Source organism: Cygnus olor, assembly GCF_009769625.2.
Source record: "Cygnus olor isolate bCygOlo1 chromosome W unlocalized genomic scaffold, bCygOlo1.pri.v2 SUPER_W5, whole genome shotgun sequence".
NCBI classification, from domain to species: domain Eukaryota; kingdom Metazoa; phylum Chordata; class Aves; order Anseriformes; family Anatidae; genus Cygnus; species Cygnus olor.
The window spans coordinates 1,237,912-1,261,702 of record NW_024429076.1 but is presented as its reverse complement, the minus strand read 5'-3'; the positions used below and the strand labels follow the sequence as shown (position 1 = coordinate 1,261,702).

General features: G+C 37.6%; 1 protein-coding gene across 5 annotated transcripts in view; it reads left to right on the top strand.

Moving 5' to 3' along the window:
- The window catches only part of LOC121062976 (ras GTPase-activating protein 1), a 96,871-nt gene that overhangs the window by 40,554 nt on the left and 32,526 nt on the right, over nucleotides 1-23,791 (top strand). For all 5 annotated transcript variants that reach the window (XR_005815771.1, XR_005815769.1, XR_005815770.1 and 2 more), the window contains exons 7-15: nucleotides 1,066-1,118; nucleotides 1,858-2,008; nucleotides 8,401-8,479; nucleotides 10,129-10,249; nucleotides 12,137-12,293; nucleotides 12,987-13,074; nucleotides 15,231-15,308; nucleotides 20,995-21,152; nucleotides 21,443-21,519. Coding sequence is in view for 2 of the 5 variants with exons in the window: in XM_040543281.1 (XP_040399215.1) it covers nucleotides 1,066-1,118; nucleotides 1,858-2,008; nucleotides 8,401-8,479; nucleotides 10,129-10,249; nucleotides 12,137-12,293; nucleotides 12,987-13,074; nucleotides 15,231-15,308; nucleotides 20,995-21,152; nucleotides 21,443-21,519 (962 nt within the window). In the remaining 3 variants the exon portion in view is untranslated. The remainder of the gene's footprint in view (nucleotides 1-1,065; nucleotides 1,119-1,857; nucleotides 2,009-8,400; nucleotides 8,480-10,128; nucleotides 10,250-12,136; nucleotides 12,294-12,986; nucleotides 13,075-15,230; nucleotides 15,309-20,994; nucleotides 21,153-21,442; nucleotides 21,520-23,791) is intronic.

The following is a 23,791-nucleotide window of genomic DNA, read 5'->3' as shown; positions in this document are numbered from 1 at the left end:
GCCAGCTGAAACTGACCGTTATCTAACATGGGGCAGCTTCTGGATTCTTCTCACAGAGGCCACCCCTGCAGCCCCCTGCTACCAAAACCTTGTCATGTAAACCCAATACATTTATACGTATGCATCTTACCTTGGAAGTAACCTTTTTCAGATCTGCTTAACTCTAAATGCAGCAGAGGGAACAAAGCCTCATTAGAGGAATGATAGTGTAATAGTAACACTTTTTCTGTATTAGCCTCGTGCTAACACTTATAGTCCTTCTGGTTTTCTCTTTAATAACCTGTTTGCAGTGAATTCAAAATTGTTCAATACTTAAATCATATTAGCTCTTTGCAATTTATTTTTATTTATGGTGAACATGTTTGATATCGTGCCAAACTGTTGACTGTTATATTATTTGCAGTAGTAAAGATGAGTGGCAAATGCAAGTTACAGAAAAATTCTAGTAGCTAGATAACTTCATCTGTACTCCATTTGCTTACTGTAATTGCATCTGCTGCTTTCTGTATTAATTGTAAAGTTTGTAGTCTCCAAAGGACTGATGACTGAAGAAGGCATCTCTTGTTACTTAATAGCAAAATGAAACCACACACCAGTGATTTTCTTTCTGCTGTTCCCTAAAACTGCTGTTCCAGTTTTAGTTGTTCTGTGCAGTATTTAACCTTCATTAATCGCCTTGTTTGGGCTTTGCATTTCATGCTTCAAATTGCCATCTGAAATTGAATTCAAATATGCCTGTGAAATTATCTAGCATTTAAACAATGCCTTTTCATCTCTAAGCACACTTGGATTTGAACATCTACTTCATGTTGGACATTTATATTGAATGAATTTATTTATATAGCTGTTGATATATATCTTTCATTCTATTGCTAGAACAACAGAATCATTGAATAAGATAATGGTTGATTATATAATCTATATGTACTAGTTTTTTGGTTTTTGTTTGTTTATTGTGTGTTTTTTTTAAATAAAAGATTAATTCATAGGTGCCAGAGCCTTAGATATCACAACCAAAAAAGAGTGCTGATAGTCTTGCTTTCTATTTTTTTCTTCATCTTTAAGATGGTTCCATGGGAAGATCTCCAAACAAGAGGCTTACAATTTGCTGATGACAGGTACTTGTATTTCAGATAGAAAGACAGTGGTAGTAGAATGGAACAAAGTGATCCTATTTATATTGAGCTGTAGCAAAACCTGTTTTTCTGTATGAATGTTTGAGTATCTAATTCCAAATGGAATGGTTGCTGCTACAGAATGTTGGGGGGGGGGGGGGGGGGGTGGAGCAGGTGGGCACAAAAATCCAAAGCTGATGGCTATAATATTGAGTATTTTTATGTTCTCAAGTAGAGTTAGTTTTGTAATTTCAGGTAAAATTGTTAATTATTTTTTTTAATATATACATATTTAAATATTTTGGGCTTCATCAAAATGCTGAGGAGAAAATACTGTTCTATACTTACAGGAGAAAGTATTATCAACTTTTTAGTCCCCTCACAGAGGAAATAATTATTTAAATGGAAATGTCAAGATTTGACTCATACTGTCAAGTAAAATATTAGAATTAAAAAATCATTAGTTTTTTAAAACATTGTTGATTCCCCCCCCCCAGTGCGCTTGTAAAGAGGTGGCAAAACTGTGGACAGGTTGTCAGTTACAGCCAAACAAATTTGCATCAACTTTGGTAGTTTAGTATTACATCCCATTTGGGTGAAGAACAGGGATCACTGTGGGAACTTACCTCAGATTTTGTGTGCAGTTCTTGATAATTTGTACAGAAGGAGTTTTGATAAGCACTCATAAATGACACTAAGATAAATAACAGTTGAATAACACTTTATTATGCTATCTTTTCAGTTGGTCAGGTGTGCGGTTTTCTTGTGAGGCCTTCAGATAATACACCTGGTGATTATTCACTTTATTTTCGGACCAGTGAGAATATTCAGCGTTTTAAAATATGTCCAACATCAAACAATCAATTTATGATGGGAGGCAGGTATTATAATAGGTACGTTTTAAGTTATGTGTATTTTTTAACTTTTGTAAAGAATTTGTGTTGTTGATAATTTACTGATGTGATCATAAAACTTCAGTATTTCTTAATGTACTAAGAGTTTTACCTGACTTGCTTAGTAGTTACTTGTAACTAAGCATCTTCTAAAAGCCCTAAAAAGCCTAAGTGTAACTTGTCTCTTTTGAAATATTTTGTCTTCTCTGAAAGAACTTCTTCACCCTATAAATTGGATTATGACATGTAATTAAGAGAATGCAGTGTTGTCTTGGAAGCTACTATTTATAATAGGGAGTTTTATGTATATAAAAGGGGAAAATAGAAACATTGGTTTTATCTGAGACATTCAGGAAGGATTTTAAACTATTAATAAAAATAGGTATTTACAAGAAAGGGAAAAGTTATCTTCATTTTTGGAAAAAGTCATTAAATTGCATTAAAACATGAATAATATTTTGGTCAGCAGTGTAGGTCACTTCATTTAGAGTGATGAAACTTGGAATGGGTTTCTTTTGCCATGGGTGTAAAAATATGGTGATATGTACAGGAAGAAATGAAAAGAGATAAATTTCCTTTTTCACAGAAGGAGCTATCAGTGCAGCTCTATCCTTAGTAATCTTTATTCTTAGAGTTGTCATAAATTCAAGACTTCTCAGTAGCGAAAACTCACCTCCTTCTTTTAATGGAGGCTATTGCCTGTCACACAATCAAATTTTCCAGACTTGTTCACCTAGAAGCAGGGCATTCTTCATCCCAACAGGGAATTTTTCTCACTTCCAGCTTGGCTTCTGAGTGGGTGGAGGCCCAGCAGCTGGTGTGTCTGAGAAAATGTCAAGGTCTCTTAACTAAGCTTAGTGAACTTCTTCAAATGACTTCAAATGGACAGCGGTGTGAGGCTACACAATTAGAACCTTTATTAACCTATGCATATCCCACACACAGGCTGCTTGAGTACCTTCTACATTAATAAGTCTGGCCTCTAGACATCCTCATTGAAAAATCAAACTAGCTGCAGTGTTAGCCTTTGATGAAGGTAAATGCTCTTTTGCCTGTTCTCTAGTTACATGGCTTATGGGAAGGATGATGGGCTAAAAACCCCCACCCTGGGTGATGTCTAGCTAATTAACAAATTAGTGGAAGTCATTATCATAGAATCATATGATAATGCTGCAAAACCATTTGAAACTAATATGACCTTAATCATCCTTCCCATAAGCCATGTAACTAGAGAATGGGCAAAAGAGCATATTAGTTTCAAATGGTTTTGCAGCATTTGATAGTATAGCTTCAGAAACTTACTGGAATAAGTTGATGCTTTAGGAAACCAATTTTCCACTGCTTGATTCACATGAAGTGTGTATATAAAATACATTTATCTAAAGAAGATTCTTTCCTTGATTTTAAACAGAAAACAAGATAAAGTTAAGCAGCACTAAGTTATGATAACATGCTTTAAGAGGGATTTTTTAGAATATTTTGGTACCTAGGTTGTAAAGATCTTTCTCAGTGAAAGAGACCTGCTTGACTTTGAAAGACTTTTAGTTTTAGTTGTATGTTTTGGGGAAATACTAATATACTTCTAGGCTCAAATTCTGTCCAAGTTAGTATTTACTGAAAGTTGCTGAACTTCTTGAAGTTCAAACATTATGTAATGGAAGATAATAAGGATGCAAAATGAAGGTGGTAACTGCCCCAAATTGTTTACCACAAGATCTACTTCAGAGTAGTTTAAAAAAAAAAAAAAAAGATTGTTCTATTTCACAGGTAGTTTGAATATCCAGACACAGGACTGGAAGTTTGATAGCCTATATAAGCAATATTATGTGTCTGACTATATTCCAAAAGCAAGCCAAAATTTTCTTGGGTGATCATGGGGGGGAAATAGTTCTGGGTATATCTCAGAAATCTGATGTTCTATGATGCATAGGAAGGACTACTTTTTCCACTAACATTTTCCCTTTGCATGTCCTCCCACCATTCTGTATATATAAATTGCTCAAAATTCCTATTGATGAGTATAACTGACAGACTATATTTATGCTCTCATACAGAAGTCTGGTTTCATTATTTTTAACAGCAGCTTTACAAAATAGCCAGTCTGTATTCTTTTAGTTGTCTAATTGAAAGTTCTAATATATAGGAAAAGATAAATACATACTGAGTGTGCTTTTGACTATATAATGAAATACTATTTTCCCACGGACTTTAGTAAAGCATGTAACTTTTGTGATCTTTCTGTTTGTTCCATGAATAACATAGAAATTACTTCAGTAGTCACTTTCTTCTATTTTCATGGAAAAAATGGCAAAGTCAGTTCTAGAGGGTGATTTTGCTAACTGTATATCATGAAATCTAAAACACAAAATTTATGCTTACTGACCTGTTGGACACACCATCCTGAACATACTGTTTCTGATCTAAGCAGGGTTGGGCCCAGTACTTGGACGGGTAACTGCTTGGGAATACTGGGTCTGAGTGTTATAGGCTTCCAGAGAAGGGCCACAAAGACAATGAAGGGGGTGATTGGAGCCTCTCTAGTATGAGGAGAGAGCTGGGACTGTTTAGCCAAGAGAAGAGAAGGTTGGGGGGTAATCTTATCACAGTGTATAAATACCTGATAGGAGCAAAGAAGAGAACCAAATGCTTTTTAGTGGTGTTCAGGGGCAGGACAAGAGGCAGTAGGCACAAACTGAAATGCAAGAAATTCCATGTGAATGTAAGAAAAGGCTTTTTCTACTGTAAGGATGACTGAACACTAGAAAAGGTTGACCTAAGAGCTTGTGGAATCTCCATCCCTTAGAGATGCTCAAAACATGACTGAACAAGGTCCTAAGTAATCTGCTGTAGTTGACCCCTCTTTGAGCTGATGAATTTCACTAGGTGATCTCGGAGGTCCTTTCTGACTTTCTGACTCACCATTCTGTGAATAACTTTGATGTATTTTACAGTGGTTTTTTGTTGTTGTTTTTTTTTTTTTTCAGTGTTTCAATTCTGATTTTAGAAAGGATGGTAGGATAGGGATACTACGCCATATCTCCTGCCCTTTTCTCCTATCTGCTTTCTTTCTGAAATCTAACCTTTATAACAGATAGTTTTCCAAAAACCTGTAAAATGGGGGGGGGGGGGGGGGGGAAGGGTGGTATATCTGGTGATTCCATGTCAAAGGAGAATTGAGGAGAACATTGACCCAACAGTTAGACATCAAACAATCTTTCAAGTTACCTTTAATTTGAGAGGCATGACAATTTGAGACTAGGAGACTGGAGTTGATGGAAGCCATTTTCATTTTAACTGATGGTTTAATCCATATTTTGATAGGCTGAACAATATGGGCCTAACACGTTAATTTATTTTTAATAATTTAACAAAGTACATAGTGTTCTGCTTTCTGGATTCTTCACTATTTGAAATGTCAGCACTTAAAATAACTCTTAATTCACCCATTAAGTATTAAACAAATGTTATTTGTTTATATTTATATTGTTATTTTGTGGTGATGAGATACTTTTAAACTATCCAAGTAGCTAGGACCTGGGCAGCCTAATAAGCTATTAGCAGGCATAGTCAACATGAGTTCATCAAGGGAAAGTTCTGCCTTAGTAATTTGATCTCTTTCTATGATAAGGTCACCCGCTTGGTGGATGAAGGGAAGGTGGTGGATGTAATCTTTCTAGACTTTAGTAAGGCATTTTGTACCATCCCTCAGCATCCTTCTGGACAAATTGTCCCAATTGTGAGATAAACAGGTTCACCCTATGCAGGATGAAGAACTGGTTCAGTGGTAGACCTCAGAGGACTGTAGTGAATGGGACTACATCTGGCTGGCAACCAGTCACTAGCAGTGTTCCCAGGGTTCAATTCACTGAACATGAGTCAGCAGTGTTCCCTGGCAGCCCAGAGGAAAACCATATTTTGGGATGCATTAAACACAGCATAGCCAGCCAGTCAAGAGAAGCAATTCTTCCGCTATATTTAGAGTTGGTGCAGCCCCACCTTGTGTGCAGTTCTGGTCTCCACAATATAAAAAGGATGTTAAGATGATTGAAAGCATCCGGAGGAGGGCAACAAAGCTGGTAAAAGGACTGGAAGGCATGTCCTATGACAAGAGGCTGATGACACTTGGGTTGTCTAATCTGGAGTAAAGGAGGCTAAGAGGTGACCTCATTGCTCTCTACAACTTCCTGAGGAGGGGAAATGGAGAGGGAGGTGCTGGCCTCTTATCCCTGATAACCACTGATAGGACGCGAGGGAATGGCACAAAGCTGCACCAGGGTAGGTTCAGGCTGGACATTAGGAAAATTTCTTTACTGTGAGGGTGGTCAAACACTGGAACAGGCTTCCTAGTGAGGTGGTTGATAACCCCATGCCTGTCAGTGTTCAAGAGGCATTTGGATAATGCCCTCAATTATATACTTTAACTTTTGTTTAGCTCTGGAGTGGTCAGGCAGTTGAACTCGATGATCTTTGTAGGTCCCTTCCAGCTGAACTATTCTATATGTCTGAAGATATCTGTTTTGTTGTTGTTTGGCTTGTTCAGCCATTTGGGCTGTTCAAGTGGTAAGGCAATATACAATGACCATCTGAGTTGAGTTTGTTGGCGGGAGGAGAGAGCTAAAGAACCAAACACTTGATCACTCCATCAAGACATAATGTCCTAGTCTATATGGTACTGTAACTCCAAAAGGAGTTTTCAAATACAATCCAGTTTATTCTTCAGCTCATTTTACAAAATTCACAGAAATTAGGCAATTATTTCTTATGTTGAGGTATTTTTAACCATGGAAGTAGACAGTGACAGTCAAGGTATCTTGATTTGATGAACAGGGAAAAAATATATAAAGTCACTTTATTGATGATTGCCCTCATAACAAGATGCTGGCAATAGCTGTTCAACATGCAAAATTCAATTAGTCATTATTTTATGCGATGTGGTAAAGTCTAATTTTTTATGCAGAAAACAGCACGTGCACATTGCATATAAATAAAATTTGAAATTTGATTTTAGTAATACTGAAAGAGAAATTCAAGTCACTTTACAAACCTGAAAAATAAAAATATTCATGGGAAGATTCAAAGATTGATCAAGCATGCACTAGTTGGATAAAGAAAAGCAAACAAAAATGTCTTTCTATTGTTTTGTTTCAATGTTTTCACGATCCTTTTATAGTTTCACATATGTTTGAACACAACTTTATCCACTTGTAATAGGGCAAAGATCTCATCACGTCTTATTGATTACATTTGCACACATAGCTAACAGTATATATATACATATAAAGTGAGAAAATGCTTTCAGTATAGTTTTGTTCCTTGCTTAATTACTTAGTTCTTTATTTTCAGGTTCATATTTTATATATGAATGATTCATCTGTGTTGATGTTAACGTTGCCCTTCTTTATTACAGTGTAACTTTCAATAACTGCAAAAATAAGTTTGAGCAACAGAAAAATAAATTGAATTAGCTTGCATCTGTCACTGTTTCTCTCCTGATCTTTCAAAATTCAATTTCACTCCGATTCTGGCAATTAAAATGCAAGCTCCTTCTGCAGAGGAGTGCTACTGACTGAGTAACATGATTTAACATGAAAGCTCAGTGATTTTGAAGTGTAAATTGCATAATCCATGTTACAATACTTTTATATTTCCCCACTCCTGTCCAAAAAAAGAAATTGCTTTGCATAATTTGAAGCATCTCCCATTCCCTTTCCCTAGTTTACTCAAGGACTTTGGAAATTATTGCCAATAAAATAGCACTTGTGTCCTGGTTTCAGTTAGGACAGAGTTAATTTTCCTCCTAGTAGCTGGTAGGGTGCTATGTTTTGGATTAGGATGAGAAGAGCGCTGATAACATGCTGATGTTTTAATTGTTGTAGAGCAGTGCTTACACCAAGCCAAGGACTTTTCAGCTTCTCGCTCTGTCCTGCCAGCGAGCAGGCTAGGGATGCAGCAGGAGCTGGGAGGGGACAGACCCAGGACACCTGACCCAAACTGGCCAAAGGGGTATTCCATACCATCTGACGTCATGCTGAACAATATATAGCTATACACAGCTAAACACCACACAACTTGTCAGCCTGGTTGGAAAGCTGGAAATGTCTATGCATTAACTGAATGTTGAAAAGGTAGTCTACTCATTTGGCATTTTCAACATCTGATTGAAAATGTTCTGCAGAGTTTAGGATTAATAGATTATGAATACAGTCTGTTAATTTTCATGACTTCAATGTATTACTAAATTGTCATTGCTGCAAACAAGATTATGAAGTTTAACACTTGATTTTTATTTAAAAATTGTGAAGCTTAGTGTGATTACACAGAAAAGCAAATTGTCATGCAGAGGAAAAACTAACCAATTTAACATTTAAATCTTATTTTTCTTATTTGAACAGTATTGATGAGATCATTGAACATTACAGGAAAGAACAAATTGTTGAAGGATATTACCTTAAAGATCCTGTTCCAGTGCAGGTAAAATTTCATCTCTGAGCATTTGTTGTTGAAGACATGGACTTAATCATCACCAAATATTTATAATAACTGAATTACAGGAGAGGTATTGATGATAAACAGCATCATCTTCGCCTGATTTTTTGTTTTGAGCTTGTGTGCTTATTTCATTTTAACCTTCTGTGTATTCACTCATCTAAGGTTGGCTTATAGTCAACAGAACATAATGGTAAGCTTTGTCTGTGCTCTGAGGTGTAAATGCTCTGCCTTGTGTCCCCAGCTCTGGTTCCTGATTAAACCATTCTGTGCCTTAATCCCATGTTGGGCTGTGTCTGGCATCTTTCTTCCTCCAGAGAAACCTATATGCACAGAAAGCTGGGATTGCAGGGCATGTTCTGGAACACTTGTGTTGTATCCATTACATTAATACAAGGGCATTTCTTGTATTATCCCTTTGCTCACTAATCTGAGCATACCAAATATGCTTTTCATTTCTTCATACCATTCTTGTAGTTGCCCTGCTAACACAAAATCTAGTGCAAGTTCATGTTTCCTGAATGTGATGGACCAGAACAGCTCAGAAAGCCATGTCATCAGTGATGCCTTTTTCTGTGGGAATACTTAACAGATATATCCTAGAATATTAGGTGTCATTATTATAGCCACATTACATTATATTGTTTTAGACTATCAGCTAGCAATTTACTTTAAAACATTAGTAACTACATATGTTGTTTTGAGCATTATTTCCTTCATAGTTGTAGAGGTTATCTTGAGTTCATGAAAATTTGGATATTGCTTCAATTTTTAGTCCTGTTCTTCCTGTTACTGAAGTGTTTTTCATCTTGTCTTTGTTATTCAAAACCATAATTCTTATAGGCATATGGGGGGAGCAGAGAGAAAAGAGTAGTATGGGGCCAGTGCATATATCACTTCATCTCAATAAAGATCTCACTGCTTAACAGTCTTACTTCTCATGTTTTCTTACAGCTAAAGATCTTTTGTTGATCAGCTGACTTAGTAAGGTCAAACTTGGCTTGGCTTTTGGCTGTTCTAACTTGATATTTACATTTCCAGATTTTAGCTTTCTATATGAATTTATCCTGTGTTTCTGCTTTCTCCTATTGTTTTCTGTTAGAATGTTACTCATTTAGGACATGAGTGCAAATAAGGTTAGTGAGAGACTGCACAACTTCTTGTATAAATCACTGTTTTAATTTAGATCTGCACCATTCTTGTTGCTTCGGAGTTTATCCTTAATTACTCATTCCCAAAAGTTTTGATAGAAGACAGCCAGAAGCTTGATAACCTTTAAAGACTTATGTAAATTTTATATAAATCACTGTGAAAGGTGATGCTTTCTATTTAATGTTAAATAAATACAGATCTTACTTTGTAAACATTGGTCTGTATTTTATAAGAAAAATAAGGTTTATTCTGGTCTAATCATTCCACAAGAAATAGTCATATTACATTTCTGGCAAAGGTATTGTATTAAATTATATTGGTTTGTTAAAACGCGAGAGAACAATAATAAAAGATTGGTAGTGTTCAATAATATTTTTGGTTGCAGCTTCATAGTGTTTAATTGTTTCACAGTTGATTCCTGAGCTTTAAACAAACAAACAGACAAAAAAAAACCAACTGCTGATTTCTCCCTTATTTACCAGCATCAAGAACAAGTGTTTAATAATACGGTGGATGGAAAAGAAATCTACAATACAATTCGTCGCAAAACAAAGGATGCTTTTTATAAAAATATTGTCAAAAAAGGTTATCTTCTAAAAAAAAGTGAGTTCTGTTGCTTCTATAAAATGTTTCTCTTAAAAAAAAAAAAGCAGATTTGGATGCATGTTTTGTGTAGCACTGGTACCTAGTGGAGGCAAAATCGAAGTGAGCAAAAGGTTATAGAAAGCCTTTAAAAGGTATGAAAGGTTCTTTTTCCTTAAATTCATCAATAGAAATACATAATACATAAAATGACACGTAATATAAAGTTGATTGGCAGTTCTTGCTGAAAAAAAAACAAAGAGCAGCACAAAAACTAAGTGCCTTTCATCAAAGGTAATATTCAAACTCATTAAATGAAGTACACTTTTATAAAATGTATTCATACTTAGTATGCAATTCATTTAAATTTAAGCTGATGGCATGAGTTAGAGAGCTAGATTAATGTAAATCAGTGCGTTCATTGGAGACCAGAGCTGGTTTAATATTGTTATTCCAAGCTAGGTAATGTGTGTAATTTAAAATGTGTATCCTGGGTAGTTCTGTATAGACAGAACTTAGTAGTAGTAGTTCTGTATAGACAGAACTATTAAAGTTCTGTCTAACACTGACACAGTCAACGTAATGTACAGTAATTGGATTAAAAGCTGCCTGACTCATCCCAATATATCCTTGAAGAATTGCCATTGAATAAGGTTTTGGAGTTCCAAGGAAGCTAGTCCCTTACCAAGTATCATGGTTTTAGTTTTTTTTTGTTTCCGCTAAAGCTGATTTTAATGATCAGCAATAAAACAAACATTTAAAAAATAAACATAAATAAAAAATAATAATAATGTTTCTAGAAATGACGAAGACCTTAACTAAAACAATAAGTTCCAGATAATGGCCTGGATAGCGAGCAAAAGTGAGAAAGAAGGCAAGCGCTTAGATATAGTCAAATATAAAAGATGCATTCAAAGGAAATAAAAACTAGATCCTCTGAATAAAGCAAGGAAAGCACCTCTTCTCTTGAGAGTGTTAATTCTGAGATAAGATGTAGAGGGCTGTGGTAGAGTTGAGGAATTAGCTGAGAATAAACTTTTAAAAATAAATAAATAAAATTTTAGCTAAAGGGGATACTGAGATACTTTAAATGTGCAAGCAGGAATACTGAATAGGTATGGAGAGAGACACGTACCTGCATATAGAACAAAAGTTAATAAAATCACTCTTCCATCTAGTAGAGTATGACTAGATGTTAAAGTAGGTTTTCCAAAACTGTGAGTACTACTGCTTGTTTATGAAGGTATGTGGTAGATCTATGATGATCAAGTTGAAAATTAATGCTGAATGCTTTTCTAAAAAGTACTGTGTCTTATGTTTTTACGTTTTTCTCTGAAATGTGGAACTGGCCAAATTCTTGGATATAGGTGTGTTTGGGTTCAGGTTTGGTTCTGATTCAAGTATGTGTATATTATGTTCCTATTTCTGTTCTGTAGTGGTACGGTTTTAAGATATCGTGATGCAATTTGTTATGCTGATGAGCTGGTAAGAGTTTAGGAATAATTTTCTCATGTCAGGAGAAATCTGTTTCTTAATTTAAAACACCTTTATTAATTTGGATTGTTTACAGCATCACACATTATTTGCGAACTGCATAGACAGTCTTCTCATTGGTATGAATGGAGTTGTGTGGGCAGCTCGTGCACTTGCTTAATCCTGTTGAGATTAATGAAAATGTTTAGAGAACCATCTACAATTGTACCTGAACATGTGAAGAGGGTCTGTTTTTAGCTAGATGTTGCAAAAAATTGAATATGCATACTGATATTATTGCTTAAGCATGGTTAACTGTATGTCGTTTTTCTGTTTGTATTTTGACAAAAACCTTACTGCCCTCTTTTCTCTTCATTTACAAAATTTATATTTTCTTTAAAACAATATTGTAACTTCCTACTTGCTTTTCTACAGGTAAGGGGAAGAGATGGAAAAACTTGTACTTTATATTGGAGGGAAATGATGCCCATCTTATTTATTTTGAAAGTGAAAAACGAGCCACAAAACCTAAAGGTTTAATAGACCTTAGTGTGTGTTCCATCTATGGAGTACATGACAGTTTATTTGGCAGGTACGACACTGATTTTTTAATGCTTGTACATGCAGCAGGGCAGTTAACTGCTAGTTTGAGGCATGTACAGTACATGGACAATGTGTCAGTAATGAACAAGGTGTTTTTTGTGTGTGGTTTTTTTTTCTGATTGTGAAATGTAAGCATTGTGACTGTTGGTTTATATTGTGTTTTATTCCGTAGTTGGTATAGATTGCAAGAGTGTATGTAGACAGATTTAACTGATTAATGGTAACTTGTTAAGCCATGGCAACTTGACTGCTAGCAACTGTTCATAAACAAATTCTAGTAAGAAATTTTAGAACTTAGTCTTAAGATTGTCTTGTGTGTAATAATGATTTGGGCTCTTGCATTGTCATTTTTCAATATTGCGTATTAATTGTTCCCCATTTTGTATTACAGGCATTAAAAAGATTATGAAGCAACTCTATTGAGGGTTTTAATCCTATTGAACCAAAAATTGACAAGATCAAGGATTTTGTCAATTCCAAAAGATCTGCATTCTTTTGTTGATAGGTATTAGAAAGCTAAATTGGGGGGTTGAAACTACTCTATGTTCAATGCTCCTTACAGTCAAACAGCAGAAATGTATTAGTTCAATGTGAACTTTGATTTGGCAGATATCAAGAAATGGAGGCATTTGTCAATACTACAAAGATTAATAAACCTTATGGGTTTTGTTCCTTTATTAAGGCCAAACTGTTTTCAGATAGTAGTTCAGCACTTCAGTGAAGAGCATTACATCTTTTACTTTGCAGGAGAAACTCCAGAACAAACACAGGTGAGAGTTTTTGTTGATAAATATAATTTTAAAAGCAAATTTTTTTTTTTGTCTTGTAATGTTTAATATTACCCTTCTGTAATAGAAAGCATGCGTACCACAGATGGTGGCTATGTCTACATTAACAAATATTACCATGCAATAGTAGCAAATCTGTAAGGGAAATTGTTGGTGCTGAGAATGTAGCTTTAGGGATTTTACTTTGGACAAGTTTTAGTCTGGTCTCATGTACTGAACTCTCATTAGTTTCCCTAAAATATTTCTGGAGAATATCTTTTGGAGTAGTTCAGTCCAAAAAAAATTGTTTGCTCTCCAAGAATCTTCTATGTTATGAACCAAAGCATGGTAAGTGGGGAGTTTTCCTTCAAGAGTGCTTCTTGATGTGAACAAAAATGCAAGTATGTCCAGCGATCAAAATTTGTTGAGCATTTTACAGTTATTTGTCCTGACCATAAATTGGTGGTTGTTTATATTCTTGGGCACTGATTCTGCATGAAAAGTAAGATTTATTTATTTTTAAATTAGTATCATTTAGTTATTAGCTCTCTAGCAATTAATGTTTGCAGATTAAAAATTGTAGGAGTGGAGCCTAATTCTCTAAAAGTCACCCACCAGCAGAAGAATGTATGTAAGATGTGATAATGTTCTTAATCATTAAGTTGTTTTGGTATTCCATGGCTCTGAAATATACCTGTGTTAGAAGTTAACCTTTGCATTTGATTTTATTTAAGAACGTACAGTAGGCAGAATACTCTGTCCTGTTTTCTGAACGTTCAGTATAATCTGCTTTTGGGTTAGACTTGCTTAACATTTAAGCTGTTCACTGCATTTATACAGAATACTGGGATTTCATTTATAAAATTATTCTTGTTAAGGCAAGTCAAATGTCTTACAGATGCTTCTGATTTCAGAAGTTTCAGTTGTCTGTACCTTGTAAAATTTCATGGAAGAATAGCTTTGTTGGTATATTAAGGAAAACTTGCTAGTTTTCATATAATGTAGTAAATATCAAAGCAGCTGTCCAATGGATTGCATGATGTCTTTGATGTTTGTACAAAACATTAGTGAATGTAATGTGAAGTGTAGCCTCATATACTAGTGTCACTGTACATGCCATGGTGCATTACTCATACTAGTGTAAACTTTGGAATTTAAGGGGATAAGTTTTCTTGTTAGGAGGGGGAATAAAGAGGAGCATATATATAGGAAATATTTATATTAATTTAGAGTATTTAGGAGGTTCTGTGGGTCTTCAATTGCTTTTCCTTATTTGGATAAGGAAACAAGCTACAAAAAAATGCGTAGTTGAGAGTTCTTCCTTTTGTGGAAGGTTTTGAAAGCTAAAACTTCACTCACAAAGTGATTTACCTGAGAATAGCTCCAATACAGAATGTACCTGTATTTTTAAATGTGGAAGGTAATGTAAAGGATAAGACTGAAAATGTCTTTTTTTTTTTCTTTAATGACATTATTAAATTGTACTTTGAGTAGGCAGCAGATCTTTGAACTACTGCACCTTTATGAATGTTACTCAAAGCCTAAATTTTGTGCTTTAGAAAAACTTACAAAATTTGGGGGTGGGGGATGAAAACATGAGAATGAGGCTATACCATATCTTCTACCTTACAAAATATCCACTCTGCTCTCTGCATTTGTGAGCAGAGAGAATGGGGGTGTAGGTTATAATTTTCACTGTTTCTCTGTTAATGCTGCTTTGTTTTTTGTTTGAAGCATATGCAGTAAAATATGACTGTGATACAGAAATGGACGAGAGAATGATCAGAACAGTTTGACTTGTCAACTGTTATTTTCTCAGAAGCACCCAAGTCTTGCTTCATTTTATACACTGTTTTTAATTTAATGTAATATCACTAATTTTGAAAATTGGTAAAGGTCACGCTGTATATCCATTAGTAATGCTTGATATTCCTAAAAGAGAATCAGTTTTGTAAATACTTTCTTTAGTTTTGCTGAGTAAAGACGAATTTTGCTTTAATATTCAAATTTTCATAATTTGAACTGCATACAAGTTGTTTTTTTTCAATCTAAAGAAAACTTCAGATACTTCAATGTATTTTTATTTTTTAGACGTCTGTTTTAGTGCAAGAAGGTGAGTCTGACTTCTTGTTACACTGTTCTGTGTCTTTCTCTCTTAGGACTGGATGAAGGCTCTGCAGATGTTTTGCAGTTTAAGAAAAAACAGTCCAGGGAAATCCAATAAACGTCTACGTCAGGTGAAGCTATGTAAATAATGGGGGGGGGGGGGGGGGATTGTCTCCTTGTTGTAAAATGATGCTGATCTCAGAACTTTACTTTCAACAGTAGCAAATCCTGCATGTACTTTCTTTCTTGGAGTTATGCAGTACCTTTGTTAAACCCACCGGAGTGAATTCCTCTTTGTTAACGTAGAATGGCTTGGGTTGGAAGGGACCTTAAAGATCATCTAGTTCCAACCCCCCTGCCACGGGCAGGGATGCCACCCACTAGATCAGATTGCCCAGGGACTCATCCAACCTGGTCTTGAACACCTCCAAGGATGGGGCATCCACTACTTCTCTGGGCAACGTGAAGTGAAGGATTTCCTCCTAACCTCTAATCTAAATCTCCCCTCTTTTAGTTTAAAGCCATTCCCCCTTGTCCTGTCATTGTCTGCACGAGCAAAAAGTTGTTTTCCATCTTTTTTATGAGCCCCTTTAGGTATTGAAAAGCTGCAATAAGGTCACCCCAGAGCCTTCTCTTCTTCAGGCTGAACAGCCCCAGCTCTCTCAGCCTTTCTTCATAGGAGAGGCTCACCAGCCCAGTGGCGTGCTATCAGCACAAATCTAAAACACAGCACCATATCAGCTGCTTTGAAGATAATTAACTCCATCCCAGCCAGAGCCAGCACAATCTCCACCACTTATTCCATACATTTGCATCATGCTCAGGTCCCACACTATCCACAATACATCCTCATTAATTACCACCCCCTTCCTGTCCTTTGACATATACACAGATATCATTCCCTTTGTCTGTGGGCGGCCTCATTGAAGTGTTTATAAAAAGGACATTGAGTTCATTTAGTCTGTGACCTTGACTCCATCTGTTATGGTGGTCACTCAGGACAGGAGAGGCAACGTGTTGTGTCGAGTTATTGGGCACCAAAGCCAGCTCAGGTTGGGTTGCTGCTGCACTTGCCTGGCTTCTTCCAAGGCTCATCCTTCATTAGTTTGGGTGGTTCCTGTTACAGTACTTCCTATAACATACAACTCAAATCATGGATTACAGCAGTTTAAACGTATATCCATTACAATCTCCACCCCTTGTCCCTTTGGACTATGCTACAGAGTTTAACACTGCAATGAACTCCGTCCCTTGCCCCTGCTCCAGCATGGGTCCTCTGTGGGCTACGGTCCCTTTTGGGGGTCTACCTGCTCTGGCATGGGCTTATGCACAGGCCACAGTCCCTTCACAGGTGTACCCGCTCTAGCGTGGATTTATCCAGTTACTTTGACTCCAGTTCATACCGGAGTTCTAACATGTATGGTACAGGTGCACTCGACTTTGTTCAGGTCTTGATAGTCCACTGTTAGCCTCCACTCTCCATCCGACCTTCACGCTGGACATATGGGACTACTAAAGGGTGAGCGAGTCTTGCTGAGCACTCCTGGGCTCCCCAGTCAATGAATCAGCTCATGGATGGGAACCAGGCAATCTCGGTGCATTATTGCCACTGATTCACTGTCATAGTAACAATTGGCACCTGCTGCTCTTTGACATGCAGCAACCTCACAACAGAAGAGTTTGGAAAAGGTAGACAGCTGTACAGCTGGGTAGAGCTCTTCTCTGTACCCAGGGCAACCACACCAAAAGCCTGCCAGTACCCTTCTGGGTCCCTGAATTACCCTCAGTAACCTCTCTCCCGAGTTATCCTATCCTATAGGAAGGATGCACAGGGCCTCCAGGCCAGTCACAGAGGAGTGCTTTTGCCACTCATTTCCAGTTAGGCTCACTTTGGCCTCCAATACAGTTAGCTGCTGGGATTCCCCTGTCACTCCAGAAATACAGATGGGTTCTGCCCCTTTATAGGTTGATGGCATTACAGTACACTGTGCACCAGTGTCCACTAGAGCCTTATACTCCTGTGGGTCTGATGTGTGAGTCCATTGAATCCGCACAGACTAATAAACCTGGTTGTCCCTTTCCTCCAGCTGGCTGGAGGCAGGGCGCCTCTAATCCTGGTCATTGCATTTGAATTCATTACTTGCTTCCTGTAAATGTGAATCGAATGTCCCTCCACTATAACCAGGAGTAAACTCAACCCATCTACTCTGTCTGGAGAACTGCCCAGTAGAAACTGGAACAGTAATTATCCTGGAAGAACACCCTTTTGTGATTGTTTTTCCTTGCAACTCACATACCCGTGCTTCTAGTGTCAAGGTAGATTTATCATCCCACTTCCTCTCCTCATTTCCTCCCCGTGGTCACACATAAAACCACAGGGTGGCATGTGGTGTGCACACACGATACCCTTTCCCTTGAGCAAAAAAGGCTGATTCCTAATAGCTGAGATACTGGCCGGTATGAATAGGGAGGAAGGCATTCTCTTTGAGTTGCTGGACTTCTTTGGACAGTTTCTCTACAGCTGAGATACAGGCCCATAGGGAGGAAGAAAGATTCTCTTCTAATTGCCAGAGTTGGCTGGCCACTACATCCACTGTTGGTGCCTCTGTGTCTCCAGAGTACTTGCGTATGATGATGGTGCACTCTGTACAATCTTCTGCTACATGGACCGTGTGCTCTGGACTTCATCTGGGTCTTTGGATACCTGATCATTGTCCAGGTTGCTATAGATCGCCTCCACCATAGCTAATTCACTCAGGTACTGGATACTTCTCTCCACAGTTGTCCACTTGCCTGGGTGACATACAACATCTTCCTTGAAGGGATACCTTTCCTTCACGCCTGACAGGAGTCGCCTACAGAGGCTGAGGGCTTGTGCCTCTTTTCCAATCACTTTGTCAATGACCCTTTCCCTAGAGAGGGATCCCAGCTGCTTGGCTTCCCTGTGTTCTAATTCCTGGCTACTGGCCCCGTTATCCCAGCACTGGAGCAGCCAGGTGACTCACCTGGACAACAGCTGAAATCTTTTCGCATATCTCGCAGCAGTTTCTGACTCATAGAATCATAGAATGGCTTGGGTTGGAAGGGACCTTAAAGATCATCTAGTTCCAACCCCCCTGCTCTGGGCAGGGTTGCCAACCACTAGAGCAGGCTGCCCAGAGCCGCATCCAGCCTGGCCTTGAATGCCTCCAGGGATGGGGCATCCACAACCTCTCTGGGCAACCTGTTCCAGTGCCTCACCACCCTCTGAGTGAAGAATTTCCTCCTAACCTCTAATCTAAATCTCCCCTCTTTTAGTTTAAAGCCCTTCCCCCTTGTCCTATCATTATCTGCCCAGGTAAAAAGTTACTCTCCATCTTTTATATGAGCCCCCTTTAAGTACTGAAAGGCTGCAATGAGGTCTCCCCGGAGCCTTCTCTTCTTCAGGCTGAACAGCCCCAGTTCTCTCAGCCTTTCTTCATAGCAGAGGTGCTCCAGCCCTCTGATCATCTTTGTGGCCCTCCTCTGGACCATCTCTAACAGGTCCACATCCTAGTGCTGGGGGCCCCAGACCTGGACACAGTATTCCAAGTGGGACCTCACAAGGGCAGAGTAGAGGGGGACAATCACCTCCCTTGACCTGCTGGCCATGCCTCTGTTGATGCAGCCCAGGATGTAGTTGGCCTTCTGGGCTGAAAGCGTGCACTGCTGGCTCATGTCAAGCTTTTTGTCCACCACAACCCCCAAGTCCTTCTCTGAAGGGCTGCTCTCAATGTGTTCTTCTCCCAGTCTGTACTCATGTCCGGGTTTCCCCCGACCCAGGTACAGCACCTTGCACTTGGCCTTGTTGAACCTCATTAGGTTCACGTGGGCCCACTTCTCAAGCTTGTCCAGGTCCCTTTGGACGGCATCCCTTCCTTCTGTTGTATCTCACTCCATCATAGAGGACCACCAGATTGGTCAGGCACGATTTGCCCTTGGTGAAGCCATGCTGGCTGTCTCGGATCACCTCCTTGTCCTGCACGTGCCTTGACATTGCTTCCAGGAGGATCTGTTCCATGATCTTCCCAGGCACGGAGGTGAGGCTCACCAGTCTGTAGTTCCCTGGGTCTTCCTTTCTACCCTTTTTCAAAATGGGAGTGATGTTTCCCTTTTTCCAGTCACCAGGGACTTTGCCTGACTGCCAGGACTTTTCAAAGATGATGGAGAGAGGCTTGTCAACTATATCAGCCAGTTCCCTCAGGACCCTGGGATGCATGTCATTGGGCCCCACAGATTTGTACCTGTTCAGATTCATCAGGTGGTCTTGAACCTGCTCTTTGCTTTCATTGGGAGGGACTTTGCTCCCCCAACCCTCACCTAGAGGTTCAGGGATTCAAGAGATGTGGGAAGCCTGACTGGCAGTGAAGACTGAAGCAAAGGACTCGTTTATGATTTCTGTCTCATCCCCTTCCTGTTCTTGCAATTGCTCTGCTGCAGTGCAGGCTGCCTCTTCTGATTCTTCATCCTGCTCCCTCTCAGAAGGAGCTTTTTCCTCCCCTGCTAACTGAGTCAACCTCCATTGTTTCTTCCATTGTTTCTTCTAGACTATAGGAGCAACTGTTATAGTTGAGGGTTAAATCACTGGCTTAGCCAGTATGCATTTATAAGTCTTCAGATCCGGAGACCCTCTTGAGCCCTTCAAGCAAGTGCCAGAGGATCAGTAGGAGTAGGCCAGGTCCCAGCACAGTGCTAAAAAATTGTGTCTCTGATATATAGGCATCCTTTCTTCAAGCATTCTGTCACTTCAACAAGATTCCATGCCTCTTGAGGTTTCAAGGTTTCAAGCCCTACGCCTTTGGGGGGGGGGGGGGGGGCGTATTCCTCAGAAAGGGAAGCAAATACTACGTGAATTAATTTGCACGTTCTCCAAAGTATAAAGGAAAATAAGTCTCCAGCGTTTCACAGAGTGGTTTAAGTTGGAAGGGACCTATGGACGTCATTTGGTCCATGTCTGCTAAACAGTGCTAAGTTTGCTGTTTGCTAAGTAAAAATTTTTATGTCGTAATCTGTTTTCTAAGGGACTTTAAGGAAACTTTATTCTGAATTGTTATATAAAGATCTTTTCAATGTTTCTTGAACTGTTCTTTGAAACTTCTGTTACTAAATATTTGAATTTAAATGGAATGTTGACCCTTTCAAGTGTGATATTTCCTGTATTTGTCTAATTTGACTTGAGCTGATATTAGTAGATGTCGGATTAATCTATGAACTGTATGCAATTCATAAGTTTGTAAAATAAAAGACTGCTTAAAACATTTAATGTAAATGATTTCAGAGTTTGCTTTTCATTTTCTGGAAATTGGGTTGCAAAGTGCTATTATTTTGAGAATCTATAATACGGATTAGTATCCCCCTTTTAACAGGGAGAAAACAGTGTAGTGTGTTGAATAAGGGAATTCTGTGTAATCTGTTAGGAAAGCACCAAATATGGCACTGTGTTTGGAATTGTCCATGGCTCTTATTTGAGATACAGGTCTCTGACTTCAGTAGAATTTTCTATGTATAGAAAAGTTAGTACTTGCAAATCTGGATGTCTCATATTGTGGCTTTTAAAAGGAAAAAATGAGTTTAAACTACGGTGCTGGAGATTTATTTTCAACTGTTATTTGAGTTGCTCTTAAAATCTTGTTCCATTACTCCTGTTTCTTGCTCTTTCAATTAGGAAATTGTAGTTTGCATTTTATATTTGTATCTTGACATTAAGCCTTCACGTGGGGGGGGGATTTTATTTATTTATTTGTTTGTTTATTTATTTATTTTATTTATTTAGAAATAAATTTTGTGTATTTTCTTTAGGTCAGCAGTCTTATTTTGCATGTAGAAGAAGCTCATACACTCCCAGTAAAACATTTTACTAATCCGTATTGTAACATCTACCTGAACAGTGTCCAGGTAGCAAAAACCCATATCAGGGAAGGGCAGAACCCTGTATGGTCAGAAGAATTTGTCTTTGAGTAAGTCTTTCCTATTGAATTACTGAATTTCACTCAAATGCAATGCAACTTTCTAGATTCTTTACACTGTACTGTTTTTCGTAAGCTTTTTTAAAAATACAGCATGCATGGCTATATAGCAGGTATCTTTCAGTCACAAATGCATGGGTAGAATTTTATGTATGCACCTAAATATCTTTGTTAATATAAATGTCTAGCTGATCATGAGAACTCAGGTTTAAATAACTTTTAGAATAAGGTTAAAAGTTGGATGAATATAGTATTAATTAAGACTTTGTCTTTTCTCCTAGTGATCTTTCATCTGATATTAATAGATTTGAGATTAGTCTTAGTAACAAAACGAAGAAAAGTAAAGATCCAGATATATGTAAGTATTTTTCTGTAAAAGAAGAATATATATTGCAAAAATGGATACTTTGTGCAATTTTCATTCCTCTTTTCAAATATGTTTACAAAGCAATTAAGTATGTTCTGTGGTTACCATACAGCTGTATATTTTGTTTTGAATATGTTACTGACTGCATTTATTTTTGCACAATAACATGCATATTTTTAGTAGTAAAATGCACAATAATCCAATTCTATATATTTGATGGCTTTTGTAGCTCTGTTCCAGAATACCTATTCTGTTATATTGTGACAATGTTTACAAAAATATGAAAAAACAAGAGGAAAGAGAAGCTGTCAGAATTAATCTGCCCTATAAGATGTGAATTTTCACTAAGTTAATTTCTTTAATCTGTTTCAAACCTTACTGTGTAGAATTTGTTGTCCTTTTCAGGCTGTTGCTTCCAGTGAGAAAGAGGGAGGAAAGGTAGTACTTTCCTTACTTAAAAACAAACAAAAAATCCAACTCAGCAGTCTATAGAACAAAAGTTGTTTCAGTCCCATGTCGTATCCCCACCTTGGTTCTACGTCATCTTGTGTACCTTCCATGTACCACTCTTGGGCTTATAACTAAAGTTACCTCAGTGTCATCACTTTGAATCAAAAAGGATGGTGTTTCCTTCTGCCTCTTACAGATGTTCCCAAGAATTTACTTTCCTCCTGTTGTCTGTACAGCTTCTTCAGTTGTTTTGTTTCTATTCTTCTATTCCAACAAACTCTTAATAAGATGTTAAGACTTACCAGCTTTCAAAAAGAAAAAAAAAAAGCTTTCTCAACCACACAATGTGTTTTTTTAGGATTTCTTTTATTCAAGGTATTGTGTAACCCTTTACTTTCTTTCTCGTTGCCTGCAGTGCAGACACCTCTCCCTTCCAAGATTTGTTCCAAGTGCTTTTCTTTTCTGTTTTCTTTTTTTTTGTGCTAATGTTAATCATTTAAAATATTCTGATTCTTGGATCAAGATTGTTATATATAATTCTTAACTGTGCTTGGAGAGAAGGGATCAACTACTGATGTTTTTTCTATTTGTAATGTGCAAAGTGTAAATGTCCTTAAATTTTCAACTAATGGCAGTCTCTTAATGAATGTAACCTAATGATTCAATATAATTTGCTAAGTAGGAGAAAGTGTTCCTTTAAAGTCTTTGAATATAAATTATAACTACTATTCTGCAATCCATATATCAATATTTCTGTTTTGATCTTTTAAGATCAAAGCAAGATCATAGGATTTGTATTATCACTAGTAAGTATACTATATAACCATGGGAAAAATTAAATCATCAGATTATTCTAAATTGTGTATCATTTCACTGTTCCTGTCAATGAGATACATGACTTACATGTGCAAGCAAAACAGGAAGGAAGCGCATTGCTCAGTTGTGGACACGAGCTTTGCTCTGAAGAAATATTCTGGGAAAGTGTTTGTTTTTTTTTTTAATCTGGTCTAAAGACAGTCCTATCCACACTTGTGATAAGTAGCAGATAATGAATTTGTTTACCCGCTACTCGACTGACTTGAATGTGTTACCTTATCAGTACATCAACTCCAAAGAATATGAAATATGAAGAGTCTATTATAAATGTGATGTTATTCTGTTCCATTATCTGATTATGCAAACGATGTCTCAATATATATCGTAGAATCGTGACCGTGGAAAGTCTACTAGAATTGTTCATTTCTGCAAGGCTTTGTAGAAAAGTGAAAAATAAGTGTGGTGTGGTTGGTGTGAGGTGGTATGGGTTTTTTGGTTGTTCTTTGGGGGGGGCGTTGTATGGTATGTGTTTTTCCATTATTATTTAATTTTGTATTTATTTTTATGTGAGGGACTTCAATAAAAGTAGATCACATTAAGAGGTGCAGAAAAAGGGTGCTTGCTTGGAACTTCCAGACAGTCTAACATGGCTAAATGACAGGCTAAATGTGGAACACAAACTGTGTATCCCCTCTTGAAACACTGTGGGTATTTCATAGGTAGAATGTTGTCTCTGCAAGCATCTGGACCCTTTCCATGTGAAATAACTCAGTTCAGGAGAGCACGTGCTTATTTTAGAATGGTCAGTGGTCTGACTGCTACAGCTTACTACTTAGCTGTCAGACCAGACTTTACATTATGTTTGAATAGGCTTGTGCAGGTTATTGCTTGGTAACTTTAGGTACCAACATCACAAAAAAAAAGTGAATTAATGATTTTGTCATTCTTGGGTTGATTTTTGTCATTATTTGGGCAGTAAGCTGTCTGGGAATGCTTT